At 42.0% G+C, this 22,873-nt stretch overlaps 1 protein-coding gene across 1 annotated transcript in view; it reads right to left on the reverse strand.

The window, feature by feature from the left end:
• Positions 1–15,281: 15,281 nt before the first annotated feature.
• DCBLD1 (discoidin, CUB and LCCL domain containing 1) overlaps positions 15,282–22,873 on the reverse strand; it is a 75,475-nt gene continuing 67,883 nt past the window's right edge. Inside the window, exons 9-15 of the mRNA XM_068985161.1 lie at positions 22,653–22,777; positions 22,207–22,366; positions 22,011–22,118; positions 20,444–20,528; positions 20,163–20,212; positions 19,318–19,437; positions 15,282–17,219 (exon numbers count right to left, since the gene is read on the reverse strand). Of these exons, the coding sequence (XP_068841262.1) occupies positions 16,711–17,219; positions 19,318–19,437; positions 20,163–20,212; positions 20,444–20,528; positions 22,011–22,118; positions 22,207–22,366; positions 22,653–22,777 (1,157 nt within the window). The 3' untranslated portion in view covers positions 15,282–16,710. The remainder of the gene's footprint in view (positions 17,220–19,317; positions 19,438–20,162; positions 20,213–20,443; positions 20,529–22,010; positions 22,119–22,206; positions 22,367–22,652; positions 22,778–22,873) is intronic.

Raw genomic sequence — 22,873 nt, forward strand, 5'->3', positions numbered from 1 at the left:
CTGTTATCAAGCTGTTAATACTGAAATGACAGCCAAAGGACCCCTGGGGAGCTCATAGTTCAGTTTAATTCAGTTCAGCCGCTCAGTCGTGTCCGATTCTTTGCAACTCCATGGACTACAGCACGCAAGGCTTCCTTGTCTGTCACCAACTCCCGGAGTTTACTCAAACTCAGGTCCATTGAGTCGGTGATGCCATCCAACCATCTTAATCCTCTGTCATCCCTTTCTTCTCCCACCTTCAATCTTTTCCAGCATCAGGGTCTTTTCCAGTGAGTCAGTTCTTCGAATCAGGTGGTCAAAGTCAGCTACAACATCAGTCCTTCCAATGAATATTCAGGACTGATTACCTTTAGGATGAACTGGTTGGATCTCCTTGCTCTCCAAGGGACTCTCAAGAGTCTTCTCCAACACCACAGTTCAAAAACGACAGTTCTTTGGTGCTCAGCTTTCTTTATAGTCCAACTCTCACATCCATACATGACTACTAGAAAAACCATAGCTTTGACTACATGGATCTTTGTTGGCAAAGTAATGTCTCTGCTTTTTAATAAGCTGTCTAAGTTGGTCATAACTTTCTTGCAAGGAGCAAGCATCTTTTAATTTCATGGCTGCAGTTACCATCTGCAGTGATTTTCGAACGCAAAAAAAATGAAGTCTGTTTCCACTGTTTGCCCATCTATTTGCCATGAAGTGATGGGAAGTTTTAAGCCAACTTTTTCACTCTCCTCTTTCACTTTCATCAAGAGGCTCTTTAGTTCTTCTTCACTTTCTACTATAAGGGTGGTGTCATCTGCATATCTGAGGTTATTGATATTTCTCCCAGCAAACTTGATTCCAGTTTGTGCATCATCCAGTCCAGCATTTCTCATGATGTACTCTGCAATAAGCAGGGTGACAATATACAGCCTTGATGGACTCCTTTCCCGATTTGGAACCAGGCTGTTGTTCCATGTCCAGTTCTAACTGTTGCTTCTTGACCTGCATACAGATTTCTTAGGAGGCAGGTCAGGTGGTCTGGTATTCCTATCACTTGAAGAATTTTCCACATTTTTTTGTGATCCACACAGTCAAAGGCTTTGGTATAGTCAAAAAGCAGAAGTAGATGTATTTCTGGAACTCTCTTGCTTTTTCCATGATCCAGCGGATGTTGGCAATTTGATCTCTGGTTCCTCTGCCTTTTCTAAATCCAGCTTGAACATCTGGAAGTTCACAGTTCACGTACTGTTGAAGCCTGGCTTGGAAAATTTTGAGCATCTCTTTGCTTGCATGTGAAATGAGTGCAATTGTGCGGTAGTTTGAGCATTCTTTGGCATTGCCCTTCTTTGGGATTGGAATGAAAACTGACCTTTTCCAGTCCTGTGACCACTACTGAGTTTTTCAGATTTGCTGGCATATTGAGTGAGGCACTTTAATAGCATCATCTTTTAGGATTTGAAATAGCTCAACTGGAATTCCATTACTTCCACTAACTTTGTTTGTAGTGATGCTTCCTAAGCCCCACTTTGCATTCCAGGATGTCTGGCTCTAGGTGAGTGATCACACAATCATGATGATCTCGGTCATGAAGATCTTTTTTTGTATAGTTCTTCTCTGTATTCTTGCCAACCTCTTCTTAATATCTTCTGCTTCTGTCAGGTTCATGCCATTTCTGTCCTTTATTGTGCCCATCTTTGCATGAAAAGTTCCTTTGGTATCTCTAATTTTCTTGAAGAGATGTCTAGTCTTTCCCATTCTATTGTTCTCCTCTGTTTCTTTGCGTTGATCACTGAGGAAAGCTTTCTTATGTCTCCTTGCTATTCTTTGGAACTCTGCATTTAAATGGGTATATCTTTCCTTTTCTCCTTTGCCTTTCACTTCTCTTCTTTTCATAGCTGTTTGTAAGGCCTCCTCAGACAGCCATTTTGCCTTTTTGCATTTCTTTTTCTTGGGGATGATCTTGATCCCTGCCTCCTGTAAAATGTCCCAAACCTTCGTCCATCATTCTTCAGGCACTCTGTCTATCAGATCTAATCCCTTGACTCCATGTGTCACTTCTACTCTGTAGTCATAAGGGATTTGATTTTGGTCACACCTGAATGGTCTAGTGGTTTTCCCTACTTGCTTCAATTTCAGTCTGAATTTGGCAATAAGGAGTTCATGATCTGACCCACAGTCAGCTCGCAGTCTTGTTTTTGCTGACTGTATAGAGCTTCTCTCTCTTTGGCTGCAAAGAATATAATCATTCTGATTTCAGTGTTGACCATCTGGTGATGTCCATGTGTAGAGTCTTCTCTTGTGTTGTGGGAAGAGGGTGTTTGCTATGATCATTGCGTTCTCTTGGCAAAACCTATTAGCCTTTGCCCTGCTTCATTCTGTACTCCAAGGCCAACTTTTCCCATTACTCCAGGTATTTCTTGACTTAACTACTTTTGCGTTCCAGTCCCCTATAATGAAAAAGACATCTTTTTTGTGTGTTAGTTCTAGAAGGTCTTATAGGTCTTCATAGAACCACTCAGCTTCTTCAGCATTACTGGTCGAGGCATAGATGTGTATTACTGTGATACTGAATGGTTTGCCTTCAAAACGAACAGAGATCATTCTCACGAGGGGATGATCAAAAGGAGCTCACAAGGGGAACTCACAAGGAGGCCTTTTCTGCTGCAATGGAAAGGTTGAAACAGCCGAGATTCAGGTCAAACCTCTAATTGTTATAGTCATAGAGCTTCAGGGACTTGAATGTTCAGCCAGATTTTATTTTGTGAAAATTTAGGGTGCTGGTAGGGAAAACCTAGAACCCTGAAACATGCCATGGGGACAGCTGGATGGATGCCCCTGAGGATGCTGGCTCTGCACTCCCTTCTGCCTCCTGTAGTCCTGTGAAAGTAGCCCACCCTTCCCACCAGGTCACCTCAGCTTATGCTAGAAGGTGCTGCAGAGGCTGCTACCCGCCTTTCCTCCTCTTCCCCCCTCCTCCCCAACCCCTCAGAGAGTAACTGCCTGTCTCCTCTCTTTGCTGCCAGGTCTATATTGTTTATAAGGAACACACCTAAGGATACGGAAAGTTTGAAAGTGAAAAGATAAGCTGGGTATATAGTCTCCAAAGGCAAGCTGAGATAGTTACATTCAGCTTAGAGAAAATAGACTTAAAGGATCAAAAGCATTATCAGGCATGGAGAAACTATTTATATTCTTATTGTTTAAAGTATAGTTGGTTTACAACATTGTTTTAGTTTCAGGTGTACAACAAAGTGATTTCAGTTATATATTTTTTTCCTTTCAGGTAATTTTCTATTATAAGTTACTACAAGACATTGAGTGTAGTTCCCTCTGCTATGCAGTAAATCCTTATTATCTACTTTATATATAGTAATTTGTATTTGTTAATTCCATACTCTTGATTTATCCCTCCCCTTTCCCTTTCCTCTTTGGTAATAACCGTAAGTTTGATTTCTGTGTCCTTGAGTCTGTTTCTGTTTTGTGCATAGATTCGTTTGTATTATTTTTTAGATTTCACATTTAAGTGACATAATATTTGTCTTTGTTTGACTTCACTTAGTGTAATATTCTCTAGTTTGATTCGTGTTGCTGCAAATAGCAATATTTCACTTTTTTATGGTGGAATAGTATTCCGTTGTATACGTATACCACATCTTCTTAAATCATTCAGTTGTGGATGGGCACTTGGGCTGTTTCCACGTCTTGACTGTTATAAATAGTGCTGCTGTGAATATTGGGGTGCATGTATCATTTCAAATTAGTTTTCATAGTTTCTGGATATATGCCCAGGAGTGGGGTTTTTGGATCATATGGTAGCTCTATTCTTAGTTGTTTAAGAAACCTTCATACAGTTTTGCATAGTGGCTATACCAATTTACATTTCCACCAACAATGTAGGAGGGTTTCCTCTTCTCCACATTCCTTCCAGTATTTATTATTTGTATACTTTTTGATGGCCATTCTGACTGGTATGAAGTGATACCACATTATGGTTTTAATTTGCATATCTAATAATTAGCAAGGTTTTTCATGTGCCTTTTGGCCATGCGTATGTCTTCTTTGGAGAACTGTCTATGTATCTTTTCTGGAGAAATATCTATTTAACATTTCTGTGCATTTTTTAATTGGGTTTGATTTTTTTTGATATTGAGTTACTGTTTGTATTTTTTCTGTTCTGTATGTTGTCTTTTGTTAATGATTTCCTTTGCTATGCAAAAGACTTTAATTTGTTTATTTTTGCTTTTATTTCTTTTGCCTGGGGAAACTGATCTAAGAAAATACTGCTACAATTTATGTCTGAGAGTGTTTTGTTATCCCCTCAGAGTTTTATGGTGTCATGGCAAACCATTTTGAGTTTATTTTTGCATGTGGTGTGAGGAAGTGTTCTAATTTCATTGATTTACATATGGCTGTCCAACTTTTCCAACAACCACTTGCTGAAGAGCCTGTCTTTTACTCATTGTATTTTCTTGTTCCCTTTGTTGTAGATTAATTGACCATAGGTGTGTGAGTTTATTTCTGGGCTGTTCTTTTCCATCGATCAATATGTCTGTTTTTGTACCAGTACCATGCTGTTTCGATTACTGTAGCTTTGTATTACTGTCTGAAGTGTGGAAAGATTATGCCTCCACCTTTGTTCTTTTTCCACACAATCGTTTTGACACTTTGGGGTCATTTGTGGTTCCATATAAATTTTACCATTATTTATTCTAGTTCTGTGAGAAATGTCATGGGTGTTTGGATAGGGATCGCATTAAATTTGTATAGTATAGCTGTTTTAACAATATTCATTCTTACAGTCCAAGAGCATGGGATATCCTCCCATTTCTTTGAATCCTCTTCAGTTTCCTTTTTCACTGTTTTATAGTTTTCTGCTTTTAGGTCTTTTACCTCCTTGGTTAAGTTTATTCCTCTGTTTTGTATCCTTCACATTCCAATGTTAATTCTGATCTGCATATACCAATTTAAAATAGCCTCAAATTTTATAAAGTAAAAATAGAACCATAAAAAATAACAAAAATCCATCGCAATAGTGGAGAAGGCAACAAAACTTTAGAAGAAATCAGGGGAGAAGGAAGATTTAAACAGCAAAAGTAACAAGATTATTTTAAAGTTCAAGAGGGTGTTTGGTTCTAAAAGAAAGGCCTCTGGCCTTTAAGTAGGATGATAGATGAATAGACTGTAAGAAGGAAAATTAGATACACAATATGTGAAACAGACAACTAAAACTTAGATTCTGTGCGTTGGAAAGAATAAAATCTGAGGTTTGATAAAATGCCACCAGGGGGCAGAAGATTCCAAATGGGATATTCTACTTCGACCTATTGTTAGAGCTGGAAGGCTTTGAGGATTATCAAATAAAATACTCTTATTATTATGAGAATGAACATACTGAGCACTAGAAAAGATATTACTTTCCAGAGTCATACAGATAGTGTAAGTGTCAAAAGCAGGACTCAAATCCCTGTCTTGATTCATCTTTAATAGGCCATAAAAGATACAGATGAAATTACCAATTTTTCAGTCTTGCTCTCCTGACAATTATTCTTATTTTTCTTAAATGGTGCAAGGATTAATGGAACCTATGATTGATTCTACGTTGATTTTTAAAAATGATGGTTGGAAAAAAATGATTGAGCTGGATCTGAGTTTCAGTAGAAATACTTTTTTTGTATGTGAATGACTATTGAATGCAGGAACTCCCTAAAGTTATAAGCAGATTTCTGAGTGCTTCAGACCGTAGCGTTCTGCCTCCCCTGACACACGGATAATCTCTGCGTGTGCTTATGGTCCCCACATGCTTTAGTAAGTAGTGTTTGTGACATTCAAGGAGGGAGTCGCTGTCACTAGGTGCCTTTCTCTTATCATCCTCACCATAGTTAAGGGGATTTTTACCTTTGCCTACAGCTGCAAAAAGTAGATTATCAGCTTCTGAAAGCAGAAAACAAATAGAACAACAACAAAAAACAACCTGATTTTTCAGGAGCAAAAGACAATGTGCTGGCCATCCTAACCATGGAAAAGAGAGCGCTAAAGGCAAATGTGCAGTATAGGAAAGAAAGGGGAAATAGCCATAAAAACGGAGGGAACTAAGAGGATAGTGAAAGACTGTTTGTTCAATTCCATATGAATAAATTTGGCAGCTTTTCTAAAAGAATATAATTTACCAAAACTGAAGTTTTAAAATCTAAACAGATATCCATAGAAGAAATAGAAAAAAAAATCATCAGATTGCTACCAACCCCAACAAGTTACCCCCCAGGGCAATACTACTAAACCTTTAAAGGGCACATAATTCTAATGCCTAGCAAGAGAACAACCTAGAAAGAAAAGAAGGCTTCTAAATTCTTTTTGTCTAGCTAAAAAAAAAAAAAAAAAAAAACAGGAGAAAGACCTGACACAGAGGAAAATGAAAGGGCTATCTTGAAAAAAAGTTAATGCAAAAATTCTAAGTAAAATATTATCACTGTGATTTCAGCAGCACTTTGATAGACTCATACACCATGACCACATGTGTTAGGGCATCAAGTGAATCATTTGGCTGAGTCTAGAGAGGGATCCTAGAGAAGAAAATCATTTGCGTCTAATTCCATAGATGCTGAAAAGGCATTAGTCAAAACTCAACACCCATTCTTGGTGTGGGAGAAAATGGAATATAGCGTAATAACATACAGCCCAACATAACCTATGCCCCAGAGCCAGCATCATGCTTAGTAGGGAGATATTTCTTCTTGTTACTGTTATTATTTTAGTTGCTAAGTCATGTCCAATTCTTTTGTGACCCCATGAACTATATACCCCTTCTGGCTCCTCTGTCAATGGGATTTTCTGGTCAAGAATACTGGAGCACATTGCCATTTCCTTCTTCAGGGGATCTTCCCAACCCAGGGATCAGACCCATGTCTCCTACGTTGGCAGGCGGATTCTTTACCACTGAGCCACCTGGGAAGGACCATAAATAAAGGAGGTTGCACCAGCACTGTCTGCATGCATTATGATCACATTTCCAAAAACCTAGGTCAACAAAAATGACTAGAAATAAGGAATTTAGTAAAGGAGCAGTATATAAACAAATCGATCTGGACAAAAAATTAATTCCTTATTAAAATATATGTCTGTAACTGCTCATACCAGCATAGTGCTTGTCATGGGGTAAGCCACAGTTCTAAAGGTTTTACATGTATTAACTCTTATGATATTCACTACACTCCATGAGGTATACGCTGTTATGATCTCCATTTGGAAATAAGGAAATGGTATCAGAGAGATGTAGAATGATATTTTTTTGGTCATACAACAGGAACAGAATTATGCGTTTCTCCACAAGGGCCTTATTGATTCCTGATATGTAAAAGGAGGGATGTGGGACCATTTACAGTAACAACAACAAAAAATACCTAAGTGTAAATTAAACCAAAAATGTGAAGTACTTATATGAAAACTATTTAAAATGCCCTTACTTCAATCTGGAGAAGGCGATGGCAACCACTCCAGTACTCTTGCCTGGAAAATCCCATGGACGCAGGAGCCTGATAGGCTGCAGTCCATGGGGTCGCAAAGAGTCAGACACGACTGAGCGACGTCACTTTCACTTTCACTACTTCAATTCAGTCCAGTCGCTCAATCGTGCCTGACTCTGCGACCTCATGGACTTCAGCATGACTACTGCAAAAACCATAGCTTTGACTAGATGGACCTTTGTTGGCAAAGTAATGTCTACTTTTTAATATGCTGTCTAGGTTGATCATAGCTTTTCTTGCAAGGAGCAAGCGTCTTTTAATTTCATGGCTGCAGTCACCGTCTGCAGTGATCTTGGAGCACAAGAAAATAGTCTGCCAGTATTTCCATTGTTTCCCCATCTATTTGCCATGACATGATTGTATGGATGCTATCTATGATCTTTGTTTTTTGAATGTTGAGTTTTAAGCCAGCTTTTTCACTCTTCTTGTTCACCTTCATCAAGAGGCTCTTTAGTTCCTCTTCATTTTCTGCCATAAGGGTGGTGGTATCTGCGTATCTGAGGTGGTTGATATTTCTCCTGGCAGTCTTGATTTCAGTTTGTGCTTCATCCAGCCTGGCATTTTTCGTGATGTACTCTGCATATAAGTTTAAATAAGCAGGGTGACAATATACAGCTTTGATGTACTCCTTTTCCAATTTGGAACCAGTCTGTTGTCCCATGTCCAGTTCTAACTGTTGCTTCTTGACCTGCATACAGATTTCTCAGGAGGCACATAAGGTGGTCAGGTGAAGAATTTTCCACAGTTTGTTGTGATCTACCCAGTCAAAGGCTTTGGCATAGTCAATAAAACAGAAATAGATGTTTTTCTGGAACTTGCTTGCTTTTTTAATGATCCATCCAATGTTGGCAATTAGATCTCTAGTTCATCTGCCTTTTCTAAATCCAGCTTGAACATCTGAAAGTTCTTGGTTCATGTACTGTTGAAGCCTCGCTTGGAGAGTTTTGAGCATTACTTTGCTAGTGTGTGAGATGAGTGAAATTGTGCAGTAATTTGAACATTTTTTGGCATTGCCTTTCTTTGGATTGGAATGAAAACTGACCTTTTCCAGTCCTGTGGCTACTGCTGAGTTTCTCAGGTTTGCTGGCATATTGAGTGCAGCACTTTAATAGCATCATCTTTTAGGATTTGGAATAGCTCAACTAGAATTCCATCACCTCCACTAGCTTTGTTCATAGACGTGCTTCCTAAGACCCACTTGACTTCGCATTCCAGGATGTCTGGCTCTAGGTGAGTGATCACACCATCATGGTTATCTGGGTCATTAAGATCTTTTAAAAATGCCCTTAAAGAATGTAAAAGAAGACTTGAAACAGTGGAAAGGGCTATTATAGAAAATAAAAATTTCACTGGAAAAAAAGAATGAATGGGAGATAGTTCAGTCGCTGAGTCGTGTCCGACTCTTCGCGACCCCATGAATCAGAGCACGCCAGGCCTCCCTGTCCATTACCATCTCCCGGAGTTCACTCAGACTCACGTCCATCGAGTCCGTGATGCCATCCAGCCATCTCATCCTCGGTTGTCCCCTTCTCCTGCCGTCAATCCTTCCCAGCATCAGAGTCTTTTCCAGTGAGTCAACTCTTCGCATGAAGTAGCCAAAATACTGGAGCTTCAGCTTCAGCATCATTCCTTCCAAAGAAATCCCAGGGTTGATCTCTTTCAAAATGGACTGGTTGGATCTCCTTGCACTCCAAGGGGCTCTCAAGAGTCTTCTCCAACACCACAGTTCAAAAGCATCAACTCTTCGGTGCTCAGCCTTCTTCACAGTCCAACTCTCACATCCATACATGACCACAGGAAAAACCATAGCCTTGACTAGATGGACCTTAGTCGGGAAAGTAATGTCTCTGCTTTTGAATATACTATCTAGGTTGGTCATAACTTTTCTTCCAAGGATTAAGCGTCTTTTAATTTCATGGCTGCAGTCACCATCTGCAGTGATTTTGGAGCCCAAAAAAATAATCCTGACACTGTTTCCCCATCTATTTCCCATGAAGTGATGGGACCGGATGCCATGATCTTCGTTTTCTGAATGTTGAAAGAAGCCAACTTTTTCACTCTCCTCTTTCACTTTCATCAAGAGGCTTTTTAAGTCTTCTTCACTTTCTGCCATAAGGGTGGTGTCATCTGCATATCTGAGGTTATTGCTATTTCTCCCGGCAATCTTGATTCTAGCTTGTGTTTATTCCAGCCCAGCGTTTCTCATGATGTACTCTGCATATAAGTTAAATAAGCAGGGTGACAATACACAGCCTTGACGTACTCTTTTTCCTATTTGGAACCAGTCCATTGTTCCATGTCCAGTTCCAACTGTTGCTTCCTGACCTGCATACAGATTTCTCAAGAGGCAGGTTAGGTGGTCTGGTATTCCCATCTCTTTCAGAATTTTCCACAGTTTATTGTGATCCACACAGGCAAAGGCTTTGGCATAGTCAGTAAAGCAGAAATAGATGTTTTTCTGGAACTCTTGCTTTTTCCATGATCCAGCGGATGTTGGCAATTTGATCTCTGGTTCCTCTGCCTTTTCTAAAACCAGCTTGAACATCAGGGAGTTCACAGTTCACGTATTGCTGAAGCCTGGCTTGGAGAATTTTGAGCATTACTTTACTAGCATGTGAGATGAGTGCAATTGTGCAGTAGTTTGAGCATTCTTTTGCATTGCCTTTCTTTGGGATTGGAATGAAAACTGACCTTTTCCAGTCCTGTGGCCACTGCTGAGTTTTCCAAATTTGCTGGCATATTGAGTGCAGCACTTTCACACCATCATCTTTCAGGATATGAAACAGCTCCACTGGAATTCCATCACCTCCACTAGCTTTGTTCGTAGTGATGCTTTCTAAGGCCCACTTGACTTCACATTCCAAGATGTCTGGCTCTAGATTAGTGATCACATCATGATGATTATTTGGGTCGTGAAGATCTTTTTTGTACAGTTCTTCTGTACAGTATTCTTGCCACCTCTTCTTAATATCGTCTGCCTCTGTTAGGTCCAGACCATTTCTGTCCTTTATCGAGCCCATCTTTGCATGAAATGTTCCCTTGGTATCTCTAATTTTCTTGAAGAGCTGTCTAGTCTTTCCCATTCTGTTGTTTTCCTCTATTTCTTTGCATTGATCGCTGAAGAAGGCTTTCTTATCTCTTCTTGCTATTCTTTGGAACTCTGCATTCAGATGCTTATATCTTTCCTTTTCTCCTTTGCTTTTCACCTCTCTTCTTTTCACAGCTATTTGTAAGGCCTCCCCAGACAACCATTTTGCTTTTTTGCATTTCTTTTCCATGGGGATGGTCTTGATCCCTGTCTCCTGTACAATGTCACGAACCTCATTCCATAGTTCATCAGGCACTCTATCTATCAGATCTAGGCCCTTAAATCTATTTCTCACTTCCACTGTATAATCATAAGGGATTTGATTTAGGTCATACTTCAATGGTCTAGCGGTTCTAGGCTTAGGTCACTGTTTACTTGAAGGACTTGGGATATTAAGGGAGAATCCTTTTACACTTGTGAGAGATTTGAACACATTTATATAGGTCAAGAGGAAAATATTAGTTCAGAAACAGAAATGAAAGATAAAGGAAATGGAAATAATTGAAGCAAAACCTGAAATGAGGGAGAAATTGGTGCGTGAAGGTTTCAAACATTTTTTCCATCGGCACAGGAGGAAAGGACTGGAGTAGATGCAGCTTTTGCGGGGAGAGGATGGACAAGGAGTTGTCGGATCTGATCTTAATGACTTGCCTAGATGAAAGATGTGGCAAGATCTCTAGAGGGAAATTGTGCAGAGTGGCAGAAAGAGATGAGAAAAGAAGTGGATCCAAGATGTGTAAAGGGGTAAAGAATAATGAGCCTGAGGTAATTGGGTTTTTCTTGAAAGGCTCCATGTGAACAGTTATGCCTTGTTCTCCTGCTGCTCTGATGGAGATGGGAAGATGACATCCTGAAGGGGAGTTGTCACTGGGGGCTTAAGGTTGTCAGTCCTGGAAAGACCATGGAGTGAAGATGCTCAGACAAAAAGTTTAAGTGATGGATGGGGGAGAAAAGAAAACCGAAAAAGTTTTAACAGCCAGAGGAAAGTGATGGGATGTAGGCATTAAGTAAATTTTAAATCTCTTCTTGAGATCAGTAAATCCGTAGGATGAAAACTAAAGAATGAAGAGAACAGGAGGTTTTGAGCAGAGATAGAATTATTAAGATTTCAGAGCTGGAGTTCTTGCTGATAACAAGTGTGGACATATATGGAGGTGGTCTGAATGAACTGCAGGTTTCTAGAGCAGATGTCAAAAAAATCATAAACGTTACCATGTTGACACTGAACTTTTCCACATGATTATAGAGTATGATTGGAGAAGAACCGAGCTAGCTGATGTCCCCAGTGAAGGGGGGAGATGGCTTGGAAGATATTAGGGGACGCATGGAGAAGAACAGCTGGTAGAGCTAGGCAGCTGAGCCATAAAGGAAGGGAGCTTTGCCTGGGGCTGAAGGAGAGCATGGTCGGGGAAGTGGGGATCGGGAGGAAGGTGTGTATGGCATGGTTTTTGAAAAGTTAAATCCATCTTGGACAGCAAGGTGGCTGTTACTCCTGGTACTAGAGTTGCCAGATTTAACAAATCCATATTATAGGACATGAATAACTTTTTCATATAAATCTGTCGCATTGCACAGAACATACTTAAACTAAAAAATTACTTGTTTATCTGAAATTCAGACTTAACGGGCTATCCTTTTTATCTGGCAGTCCTACCTGGTGTACCTGACAGATAGAAATTCAAAAACCCCTCAGAAAAGACATTATCACAAAGTTTTCACCAGGAGAAAAAATCCCTGCTCAGGGATGACTCACAGAAGTCTGAAGCCACACAGACACAAACCATCACAAACAAGAGTCGGGGGAAATGACAAACAGGACAGAGCCTCCGGAACTTCTTCAGTCACTGAGCAAATCCTTCTTGAAAATTGTCCCGAGTGCTGGGAATATACGCGGGGAACAAAAGTCATTTCCTTCATGGGATGTGATCTAGGGGGAGAGTCAGATAATAAGCAAGAAAATAAAACGGTGCTGGATTAGACAGCGACACACGTCAAGGAGAAAAGTGAAGCAGGAACGGAGATAGAACACACGTTAGGGGAGCAATGTGCTTTCACTGGAGTACGGACTCGATGGGGCTGAGAGAACCAACTGTGCAGTGGTCCAGGGGAAGAGGTTTCCAGGGAGAGAAGAGCAAGTGCAGAATACGTCCCTGGCACGGGTAGGTGGCAGCCAGCGGCTCCGCGTGGCTGGCCTGCGGTGAACAAGGTGGGGGATGAAGTCAGACAGGTGACCACCCGATGCGGGGTGTCCTGTCCCAACTTGGTGGTCACATCTGGCTGTCTACATTTAAATAAATGAAAAGTCAACAAGATTGAAAAAAGTTTTCTTCAGTCACTCCAGCCACATGTGACTCGAGTGGTTACCCTACTGAGCAGCTCAGAGAATATTTCCGTTCTTGCAAAAGTTTTACTGGGCAGTGTTGATGGAGCTTTATAAATCATTGTGGCTCTTACTCTCAATGAGATGAAGATAACAAAAAAAAAAGAATGTAAAATGAGGTTTCACATGATTAAAAGAAGGAATCAAAGCCAAAGAAAATATACCAAGACACTGTAGAAAAGGGAAGACTTGGAAAAGAATCAGTAGACCCTCCAGAAATTTTTTTTAATTGACATTAAAACCTCAAGGATTAAATAGCAGATAGCAAAACTGGAAATTAGTAAACTGGAGTATAATATATAATCTTATACAGTGCTTCATGTGGGTCAGACAGTGCTCTGAAAGCTTCATGTAATACAACAGCTATAGGTAGGGGGAGAGTATATTTTTGCCCCAGGTAACAAGCAAGAAAACAGGTACAGAGAAGTTCTGGTTCCTTGCCCACCATGCACTCAACCACTATGCTATATTGTTTCAGGAATTTACGTGGAATGCAACAAGAGCGATAAAGAGAAAATAAGGGGGAAGAAGAGACATGATGGAATGAGAAGGCCCAGTGAGCGTCCACAGGAATCCCGGGAGCGAATAAAGAAAACAGCAGAGGCAAGTAGTATGGGACAAGGGAGGCTGAGACTTTTTCATAGTTCATAAAGATGAGTCCTGAGATTCTGGAAGCACAAGTCCCAAGTGAATACAGATGAATTTATAGCAACCCCAAGTGGTAAAATTGCAGAATACCAAAAGCAGAGTGAAAATCTTTAAAACCTGTCAGGGAATTTATTCCCAGAACAGGGAGAGGCTGGGTGAGAGACCCGCAGCTGGAGGTGAAAGATCAGCAGCGGGCCATGAGCACAGCAGTGCGGCTTTGAGAAGGGCACTCACTTCTAGGCGACTGGATGGGCTGGGTCTGGGGGCAGAGACCGCTAGGAGGACTCATTCAACCCTAGCTTCTCATTAGCGGGGCTCAGCTTCTCCCAGGTCCTGGTGAGAGCCCAAGCTTGTGCTTTCTCTCAGTGAAGCACAGGGTGAGTGTAGCTCTCAGAATCTTAATAGTTGGTGCATAAACAAATGGGAGAAGCATTTTGAGAATAATGAGGCCAAGCTGGTGGCTACACTTGGATTGCTAAATTGATGTATTTATGAAAGGCTTTGTGATGATGTTTTTGTGAAAGGCTATTCATGGTGATAAATATGATACCAAGTTTCTGCTAAGAATCTAAAGCAGTGCAAAATAAGAGAAATGTCTAGCATCCTTTCTAGGCTGATTATAAATATGAGTTAGTGCACGTGTAAATCACAGTAATAGAAGCCAGAGCAGCGTCAGCAACCTCTGTGGATGGCTTAGTCTTGTCTGTCTCAGCAGATATCTTTCTGCCACAATTGTAAGAAGTGACGGACTGCAATTTTTGCCGCCCAGTAGGATTTGATAACATAGAAAAAAAACAGACAGTTGCCTTATCATAGGTGCTAATTTTGCAAAACGGAAAAGAAAAGCATAGTATTTTCCTGCTCTTATCCTGTAGTTTAGGCTTGGCTGTTTTGGGTGTATCAGACAGACTTTTCCACTGACCATCCTGGGCTATGCAGTGAGGCCATCCTGAGGAAGTGGTGTTCCAAAACAAAGTCCTGTCCTCGCTCTTTCTGTCATTATTGGATCATGTATACGGGAAAGAAATGGGATAGATGGACACTGCTCCACTGTAGAGAAGTGTGGTTTTTTTGACTAGTATTTTAATGTTAAAAATACATGCAGCCCAAATGTCACAGTTCTTATCTGTAAGCCTTGGAGGAAGGCACACTCACATCGTTTTTATGCATGAGGAAACTGAGGCTCAGGGTTAAGTAATGACAAACTGGATATACAGATGGGTCATGGGCAGACCATAAATAAAACAGAACTCTGGCTGGCAGCCTACAGCAATAAGCATAGGAAACCAACTCATTATCCACAGTAGCCAATAGAGAGGCCAGCTTGCTGTAAGTCAGGCTTGTAGGAAGTCAGACCACTACTTCTGGAAACAATGCAGGAAGCCAAATTAAAATGCCTGAAACTGACCCCAGATCGCTAGGACTTTATTAATAACTGACAGCTTCCCTCATTTCTGTCCCTGTTTCCAACTTAGGACCAACCAGAGGAAGCCACGTATGCAATTCCCATTGTACCGCTTGCCCTTGTATGGAGGCTGAGCCTCCAGTGCCTTCAGTAGGCCAGCAAGCAGGATACCAACAAGAGGCGGGTATGTACATTGGTTTGGCATAGTTTATTACAATTAGTATGCATAGAAAACCATGTAAACTCACAAGGTAAATGGTTTGTCCTCCATAGTAACCACAGATAGTCTGCTGCGACCTTCCAGCACCTCAGTATCACAGAAAGTGTCATACAACTAGTATTATACATTTTTAGGGAAAGAATTTTTTGGTCCACATTTTCTACTAAAACAAAAACATACACTTTCCTCTTTGACAAAAGAGGTTAAATTCACACCTGCCCCCCACCCACAGTGAACTTACAAAGCAAACTCAGATAAAACCACTGGACAATGAGGTACAGCTGAAGTCAGGGCCAATCTGGAATTATAGACACCTACTTAAGGGAAAATTTCTCCTTACAAAATTAGCTCTTTCCAGCCATCTCAGTAGAAAAAGCCCTATGTAGATTTGGCTTCAGTCACTTTTAATAAGAACACACTTCAAATAACTTTTTTTGTGTTTTCAAATAGTACAATGCGCTGTTTCCGACGAGTCATGAAAAGTGTGGGCGTCTGACCTCAGCAGTATTTTTCATCTGAGGCACAAAAGCATCTGACACAGTAATTTAGAGCGTAATTGCTGTGCCACCTTCACTGTGTCTGTTGAGCAGTTTTGGTTGCTCTAAGTCTGGGCATTTGGCTTTGCAGACAGTTTGAAAAGGCAGATTTGCATGTGAAAGCGAGTTATCTGCCAGGCCCAAGGTGAACAAGGAGCAACCTGTCAGGAAGGCCAGCTGCTCAGAGGGCCAACTCCTGCAGGCTGAGGGAAGTGAGGTCCCCTGCAGGCCACGGAGACCTGGTCCTTGCACCCCTTGACAGGCCACTGCGCATGCCCACCTGAAGTGAGGTGCCTGTATTTTGTTCTTTTAATCTACAATAGTAATTGCAAACAACCACCCTGGTGTGCTTTTCATGCTTCAAGTAATTTCATTCCTTCCAGGAGAAGAATGCTAACAATGCTTTTAGTTTTCCATATCAAAGGAAAGGAAATGAGCCATAATAACAAGAAGATTAAGTTTAAACAGACCTGCTGCTAACACAGTATCAGATAAAATATATTTTAAAAGTGAACATACTATTATATGTTTTTGCAACAGCTGCATTTTCCCACTTAACCTCCCTGCAGAACGAAAATCTGCTAAAGCAAATTTAAGTTACTTTAATCTTGTTAAATACAACTCTGTACAGATTGCACATTTTTACATCGAAGCAGCTCAGTATCACAGTTAGAGAAATGAAAACGCCATCTGAAAAATGTTCATTTTTCTAGCCCACAAAACCCAACAGACGCTGGCCCTCAGGGTCAGAACAAACCAGCTGCACAATTCTGTAAACAGTGTGGAGGGGGGGCTCCCCGCAGGATCCTGTTCCACTGCGCACACACGCACGCGCACACACCACACTCGCACACTCTCCCGAGCGCATCGGCTTCCAGGGCGGCGCGCAGTCCGGCGCTCAGTACCGCAGCAGCAGTTTCATTCACAGTGTGTGTATTCACAGAAGAGCGGTCATGGCCGTCGGGCTGAGGGGTCTGAGGCAGTCTCTGGGGGCCAAGTAGGCAGCGCTGCTCGCGGGGCTGACCTGGGGCTTCTGATGGTCGGGAGGGGCGCAGCCCGCGGCTAAGCCGCCGCCCTTGGGCTGGTCGTAGCCCGGCTCCGCGGGCGCGGGGCTCGGCGGCCGCTGGTAGCCGGCGGCTGGGGAGAAGGCACCAGAGGAGAGGGAGTGCTTGTGCACCGGCCGGGGCCCCGGCACGCGGTAGCCGCTCCGCGCCGAGAAGGTGTGCGCGCGGGCCAGGTGCCGCTCCACGATGGGCGTGGCGTACTCGGGCTCGGGGTTGGTCAAGGGCAGCGCGTACTCGTGGCGGCCGGCCGGCAGGGGGCAGTCGTAGTGGCCGCCGGCCTCGGTACCCGACCCCGCCGCGTCCGCCTCGGTGTCCATCGGCCGGAAGGTGGAGCCCTTCCTGGTGACCGTCTCGGTGCCAATCATGAGAGGCTGCTGGTAATCTGAAACCCAAAGAGTAGACTTTCGGTACGCCAGCCACTCCCCGGCTGTCCGGGGAGGGGGTGCTCTGCCCGGTGCCTGACGTGTACCAGGCGGAAGAGAAAGACAGGGATGTAAGCAGCACAGATACCACGGCTCGAGAGGCAGAGGTTACCTCTAACCACACCTAGGGGTATGAAAGGACATCTTCATGGAGCTCTTCAACTGGCTCTTGAAAGGCTACATTTTGGAGTTGAAGATAATACTGTCAGGAAAGGGAAAAGTGACTGAACAACGTATTAAACCACCATGAACAAAGAGTGTGGTGTAACCAGAGTATGGGAGATGTGGAGAAATTTAATAGAAAGCAAAGACCAGAGTGATAGGTTGGGAGTTAACGACAACTGGTAATGGTGATCATGGGCCTCCCAGGTGGCACTCCTGGTAAAAGACCTGCCTGCCAGTGCAGGAGACCTAAGAGACGCGGGTTCGATCCCTGGGCCAGGAAGATCCCCTGCAGAAGGGAATGGCTACACACCCCAGTAATGCCTGGAGAATCCCATGGACAGAGGAGCCTGGCTACAGTTCATGCTGTGAGAAAGAGCACACGACTGAGCGACTGAACAACAACAATGATAATCATAAAGCTCGCATTTATCGAGTCCTTTCTTGGCGCCAGGCACTATTCTATAACATTAATAAATCAATTAGTTAAATCCTCTGGAAAAAAAGTATTATGAGGTAGTTTCCTCATAGTACTTTTACAGACGGGAAACTGAAGCAGAGAGAAATTTAAGTAATTTTTCCAGGATCACACAGGTAGCAGCCAGTGGTTCAAGAATGCAAACACATGCCCCAGGCGTGAGTTGTTACCTATACCCTAGATCATGGTGGGCAGCGAGTGCCCTGCCAGAGAGTTCGGCTTAATTATATAGAAACCTATGGAGATTCTAAATAAGTGACTGGCAACGAGAGGTAACCCTGGAAGGAGACAGAAGAGGGAAAGATAAAAGTAAAAAGAGAAATGAAACCCAAAAAGTCATAAATTAGGGGACTAGCAGCAGCTTTGGAAGGACTACATATTGGGGACAGGTATCAGAAGAATACGCCCTCCTTCATAGCTCAGTGGGTAAAGAATCTGCCTGCAATGGAGGAGAGCTGGGTTCGATTCGTGGGTCAGGAAGATCCCCTGGAGAAGGAAATGGCAACCCACTCCTATATTCTCACCTGGAGAATCCCATAGACAGAGGAGCCTGACAGGCTACAGTCCATGGGGTCACAAGAGTTGGACATGACTTAGCGACTAAACCACCATCAGAAGAATTGGTCACCAACAATGTAAGTAGGGTAAGAGGAAAGAGGAGCTTCCCAGCTGTTAAGCCCTGAAAAATGGGGTGCACAGATGGAAGCCACTTAGAACAGCAGTTCCTGGAGCATATGGGTTAGTAAACGATTGTTGTGGGACTTCCCTGGTGATCCAGTGATTAAGACTCTGCATTTCCAATGCAGGGGTTCAATCCCTGGTAAGGGAAAGAAGATCCCATGTGCCATAGGGCATGGCCAATAAGTTTTTTAAAAATTAAAACAATTTTTTCAATTTCTTTTTAAAATTTCACTTACTATGTATACTGTATTTTACAAAACTATTGGTCCTTGATGGATTAGACATTTTGAAAAACCAAACAATAGATCCTTCTTCATAAATCCAGTGACTCCACAATGGCTTGTCAAAACCCTGAGGCCATCCTAACAGATTGCTTCATGTCCTTCTTCCTCTTTCTTTAGGGCAGAAGCTATGCTGAATTCATCTTTCTAGTCCCTCTTTCCTAGTGCCTTAATCAAAACCTTAGTAACAAAAATAGATTAAGTAAGGGCATCCAAGTTTCAGTGGTACTTCAGGACCATCACTCTGGGTGTCATTAGAGGCCCTGCAGGTGTAAGAGTCTGTGCTAAATGGGGCTTTGGAGAAATATTTCAGTGTTAGTCTGTGACTCTTTACAGAGCACAAAGAGTGATGCACCAGACCCTGTCTAAACAAAAGGCTTCGGTCGTACCTCTCTTCCCAGCCTCCCCTCTCCCGTAAGCAGCACCTTACAGCAGCCGCAGAGACTTGGTGCCTACCTGCTATATCACTAGTGACGAGATCCAACTTTTGTGTCATCTCCTTTTCATTATCATAGCTGATGGTAAACTCAGCTGACTGATGCCTGGCAAAGGGATACTTGATCTGCTTCCAACAGTCTGCAATAAAGATAACATGGATCAAATATCTCAGGAGTATAACACAGTTACTCCACAACAGGTTCCTCCTAAAATCAGAGGTCAGGCTGCCTGTTGCCAGCTGACTGTGATACACGCACAACCACACTCTCCAGGTGTGTGGTAGAAACAGCAGCAGCACACACCACCCAAACCACGCTTTCCACCATGCCTGTAAAATGCACTTGTGTACCCGTCAGCCCCCAGATTATCCCCAGTTTAGACTACCTGGGCAAGAACTTTCCTAATCTGAGCTGACAGGGCATTTGTGACCTTGAAGAGTCCACACAGCTGGCGGTTCAGAGCCTTTGAAGGTGGCACCCTAAGGTGGCCTTGAGATTCTCAGGGGTCCTGCCTGCTGCCCTCTCTCTGGACCACAGCTGATCCCGTGTCCTAAGGAGTCTCTGAAACCTGCCAGACCCAGTCCTTCCCCGGATTTCCCAGAATGAAAAACACAAGGCCTGATGGCAGTGTGGTGACTCAAACTCCAGTTGCCAAAAAATAATTTTGACAAATGATGGGATGATGTTGAACAAAGGTAAAAGTAAACTGGCTATGAAGATTCTAAATTAAGAGGTAGGATACAATATATTCTTTCCTGTTAGATTTGCTAACTTAAAGCTATTAAATCTTATTTCTTTAACCATGTGTGTGGGTTTTCATGTCCTCAAAGACAGAATAAAACTGTAATAGTTTTTTCAACCAACCTGTTTTCTGAGTCTTAGATGATCCATAAGGATTTCCTTTCTTCTTCTTCCTATTAAAACAAAAAAATGCCACTGAAAATATTTCTAAATGATAGGTACTACTCATGAAATAATACTTGATACTTTCTCCCTCTCTCCAACTTGTTTTAAAAGTATAAGTTAACATTTTATCTTGGAAGAAGTGATGCTGCTTTCTACACATGAACATATGAACAGCATTAAACTTTTGTGATTGTTGACATAATTAGAATAAAAATGTTTTTAAATGTGAAGCCACATACTTTCTAAGGACTGCAAAGATTCCCACTCCAACAGCCAGCACGAAGAAGAGCACCAGTGGAATAACAATAGTTGTGATGTTTAATCCTAAAAAGGGGGAAAGCCACCACATTACAACAGAAATGAAGCGCGACCAAATCCCATGATCTAAAACTGGACACTGATTTGAAAAGTCCTCACTGGTTTAACATGTGGGGAAAAAGAATGCACGCTAGACATGTAATGATACTGGAAACCAAAAAGAGAGGACTCAAAATCCCAGCTAAAGTTTAGGAAAATAAAATTGATCTCCCTGCCCCTCCTCGGCCCCCACCCCGCAAAGGCACTTTCCACTGTTTCTTGGGATTAACATTTACTCTGAATTTGTTGCCTGGATCATATTAGACTAAAAATCAAAGTGGCTGGGGAGGTTTATAGCTGGCCTTATTCAGGCAGGTAGATGATGTAAGCCCAGTGCAGAACTCTCAGCGTGGCTCAGGTAAGCATTTCCCCAAGATGGCGGCAGGTAAGCATTTCCCCAAGAGGGGGGCAGGTTTGGACCTGTAGGGTAACAGAAGCCCAGGGAACCAGACCTTTGGAACTGTGGACTGAAAGGAAATGCACCCTAACATCAGACCATGTCTTCCCACAAGGGTCTGTTTAAGGAAGAAGGTCACTTTAACAGCCACTGAAGACCCCAAGCTTGTAGAAACTATGAAAACTAAAGGAGAAATGTTTCTTCTTAACCCTTCTTTTTTCTGTGTTCCCGGGGAAGAAAATAAAGGAATGATCAGGAGTGGAAATGTGTAGTTCATGAAACGGAAGACAAGGAACTTAGAAGGGAACAATATTGATGTAAGTAACAGTGGGAATTTGGGGAAAATCTAACAGGTCAAACATCCAGTAACAGGGAAATGGTTAACTAAATGATGGTATGTCCATATGAAGAAATACTATAAAGATATTAGTAACTGTGTTTTTCAGCTATTTAATAGCATTGGAAAATGCTCATAATACAATGTCAAACGAAAAATATATGCTACAGAACAAAATATGCGGTATGCTGCCACTTTGTTTAGAAGTTACAAAAATAAATATAGTTGGATACACAGTGGAATATGGTGACCACGGATGTTGATTTGTGGATGATTTTTAATTTCTTATATATCTCTCTCAAATCTACCAAATTGTATAAAATATGCAAATTATTTTACATTCTGAAAAAAATAAATATTTTTAATGTTTATTATTTTAAGTTGTCAGTGTGTCTCAGAGAACTTTCTCTAATATACTTTTTTATGGTTATTAGAGTATTCCATGGCATGAATGTGCTATTGCTATTTTTTTCCTACAAAAGATTTATGTAGTGTTTGAAGGGCAAATACTTTTGTTTCCAGTCTGTTTCTACTTACAGCATCGCAATGAAAAGCGTGGATACATATTATCTTATGTTTATGCAGATACCTCTGAACCATCTGCCTCCAGACACTTAGATGACAGAGGAAAAAAGAATGTTGTTGAAGCTACTGTATTATTGGCTGGAATACCAGTTATGTTCCTTAAGAAACCAGAAAACGATCCCTGCCATACCTTTGGGCACTTCTTCAGAGGGGATGGGTTTTGAGATTGTCTTATCTTCTCCTTTCGTTGAACCAACAGTATTCACACTTGTTTTGTGCCACACCAGTGAGTCATTACCTGAGTGAGAAGAGATGTTGGAGAAGCTACACTGGTAACAGCAGTTTGTGAAAGGAGGGGACTGGAATTCAGTAACTCCGTCACTCACCCTGAGTCCTGCTTGGTGCAATCTGGCAGCCAAGGAGCTCCACTTTCAAGGCTATCCGCTGGTGCCACGTCTGCGGAATGACCCGCACGTATCTAGCCACAATGGGAGGGATGAAATTGTTCCGCACGGGGTCCCGAAAATTAGAGTTGCCCTGAAACACCTGTAGGAACAAGTAACTTTTACCTGGAGATTCTATTAGTTTCTAGGTCTTGATCAACCCACTCACACCTGGTGATTTGAAATCAAAGCCAGGATTCTGTGTCCGCTGCATTTGTATAGACATGCCTGATATTGAAGATACAAGGCTTTGCACTCAAAGGCTAAGTAACTGGATATGGTACTTTGCATCTGTTTTCTGGAAACACACTAATGAAAATATCCAGAGGCCCGCTCTCCGACTCAGTTCCTCCCTCCGACTCAGTTCCTCCCTCCAGAGTGTCTCTTACCTTTTCTTCATTATTCACAATTCCTTTATAGGTCTTCCACTTGGAGTTGTTGTTTCTGAAGTTCATTACAAAACTCTTTACATAGAAGTTGAAATTAGACTGTGTGGATCCTGTAGTCCTAATTCCTTGTAAGAAAATATTATTTATGGGTTAGTTTTAAAAATATGTTATCCATAACTTGCTTTATTATTTTCAGGTTTCTTTTCCCTTGCCCCCTCCCC

This window comes from Capricornis sumatraensis, chromosome 13 (genome assembly GCF_032405125.1).
Source record: "Capricornis sumatraensis isolate serow.1 chromosome 13, serow.2, whole genome shotgun sequence".
Classification (NCBI taxonomy): Eukaryota; Metazoa; Chordata; class Mammalia; order Artiodactyla; family Bovidae; genus Capricornis; species Capricornis sumatraensis.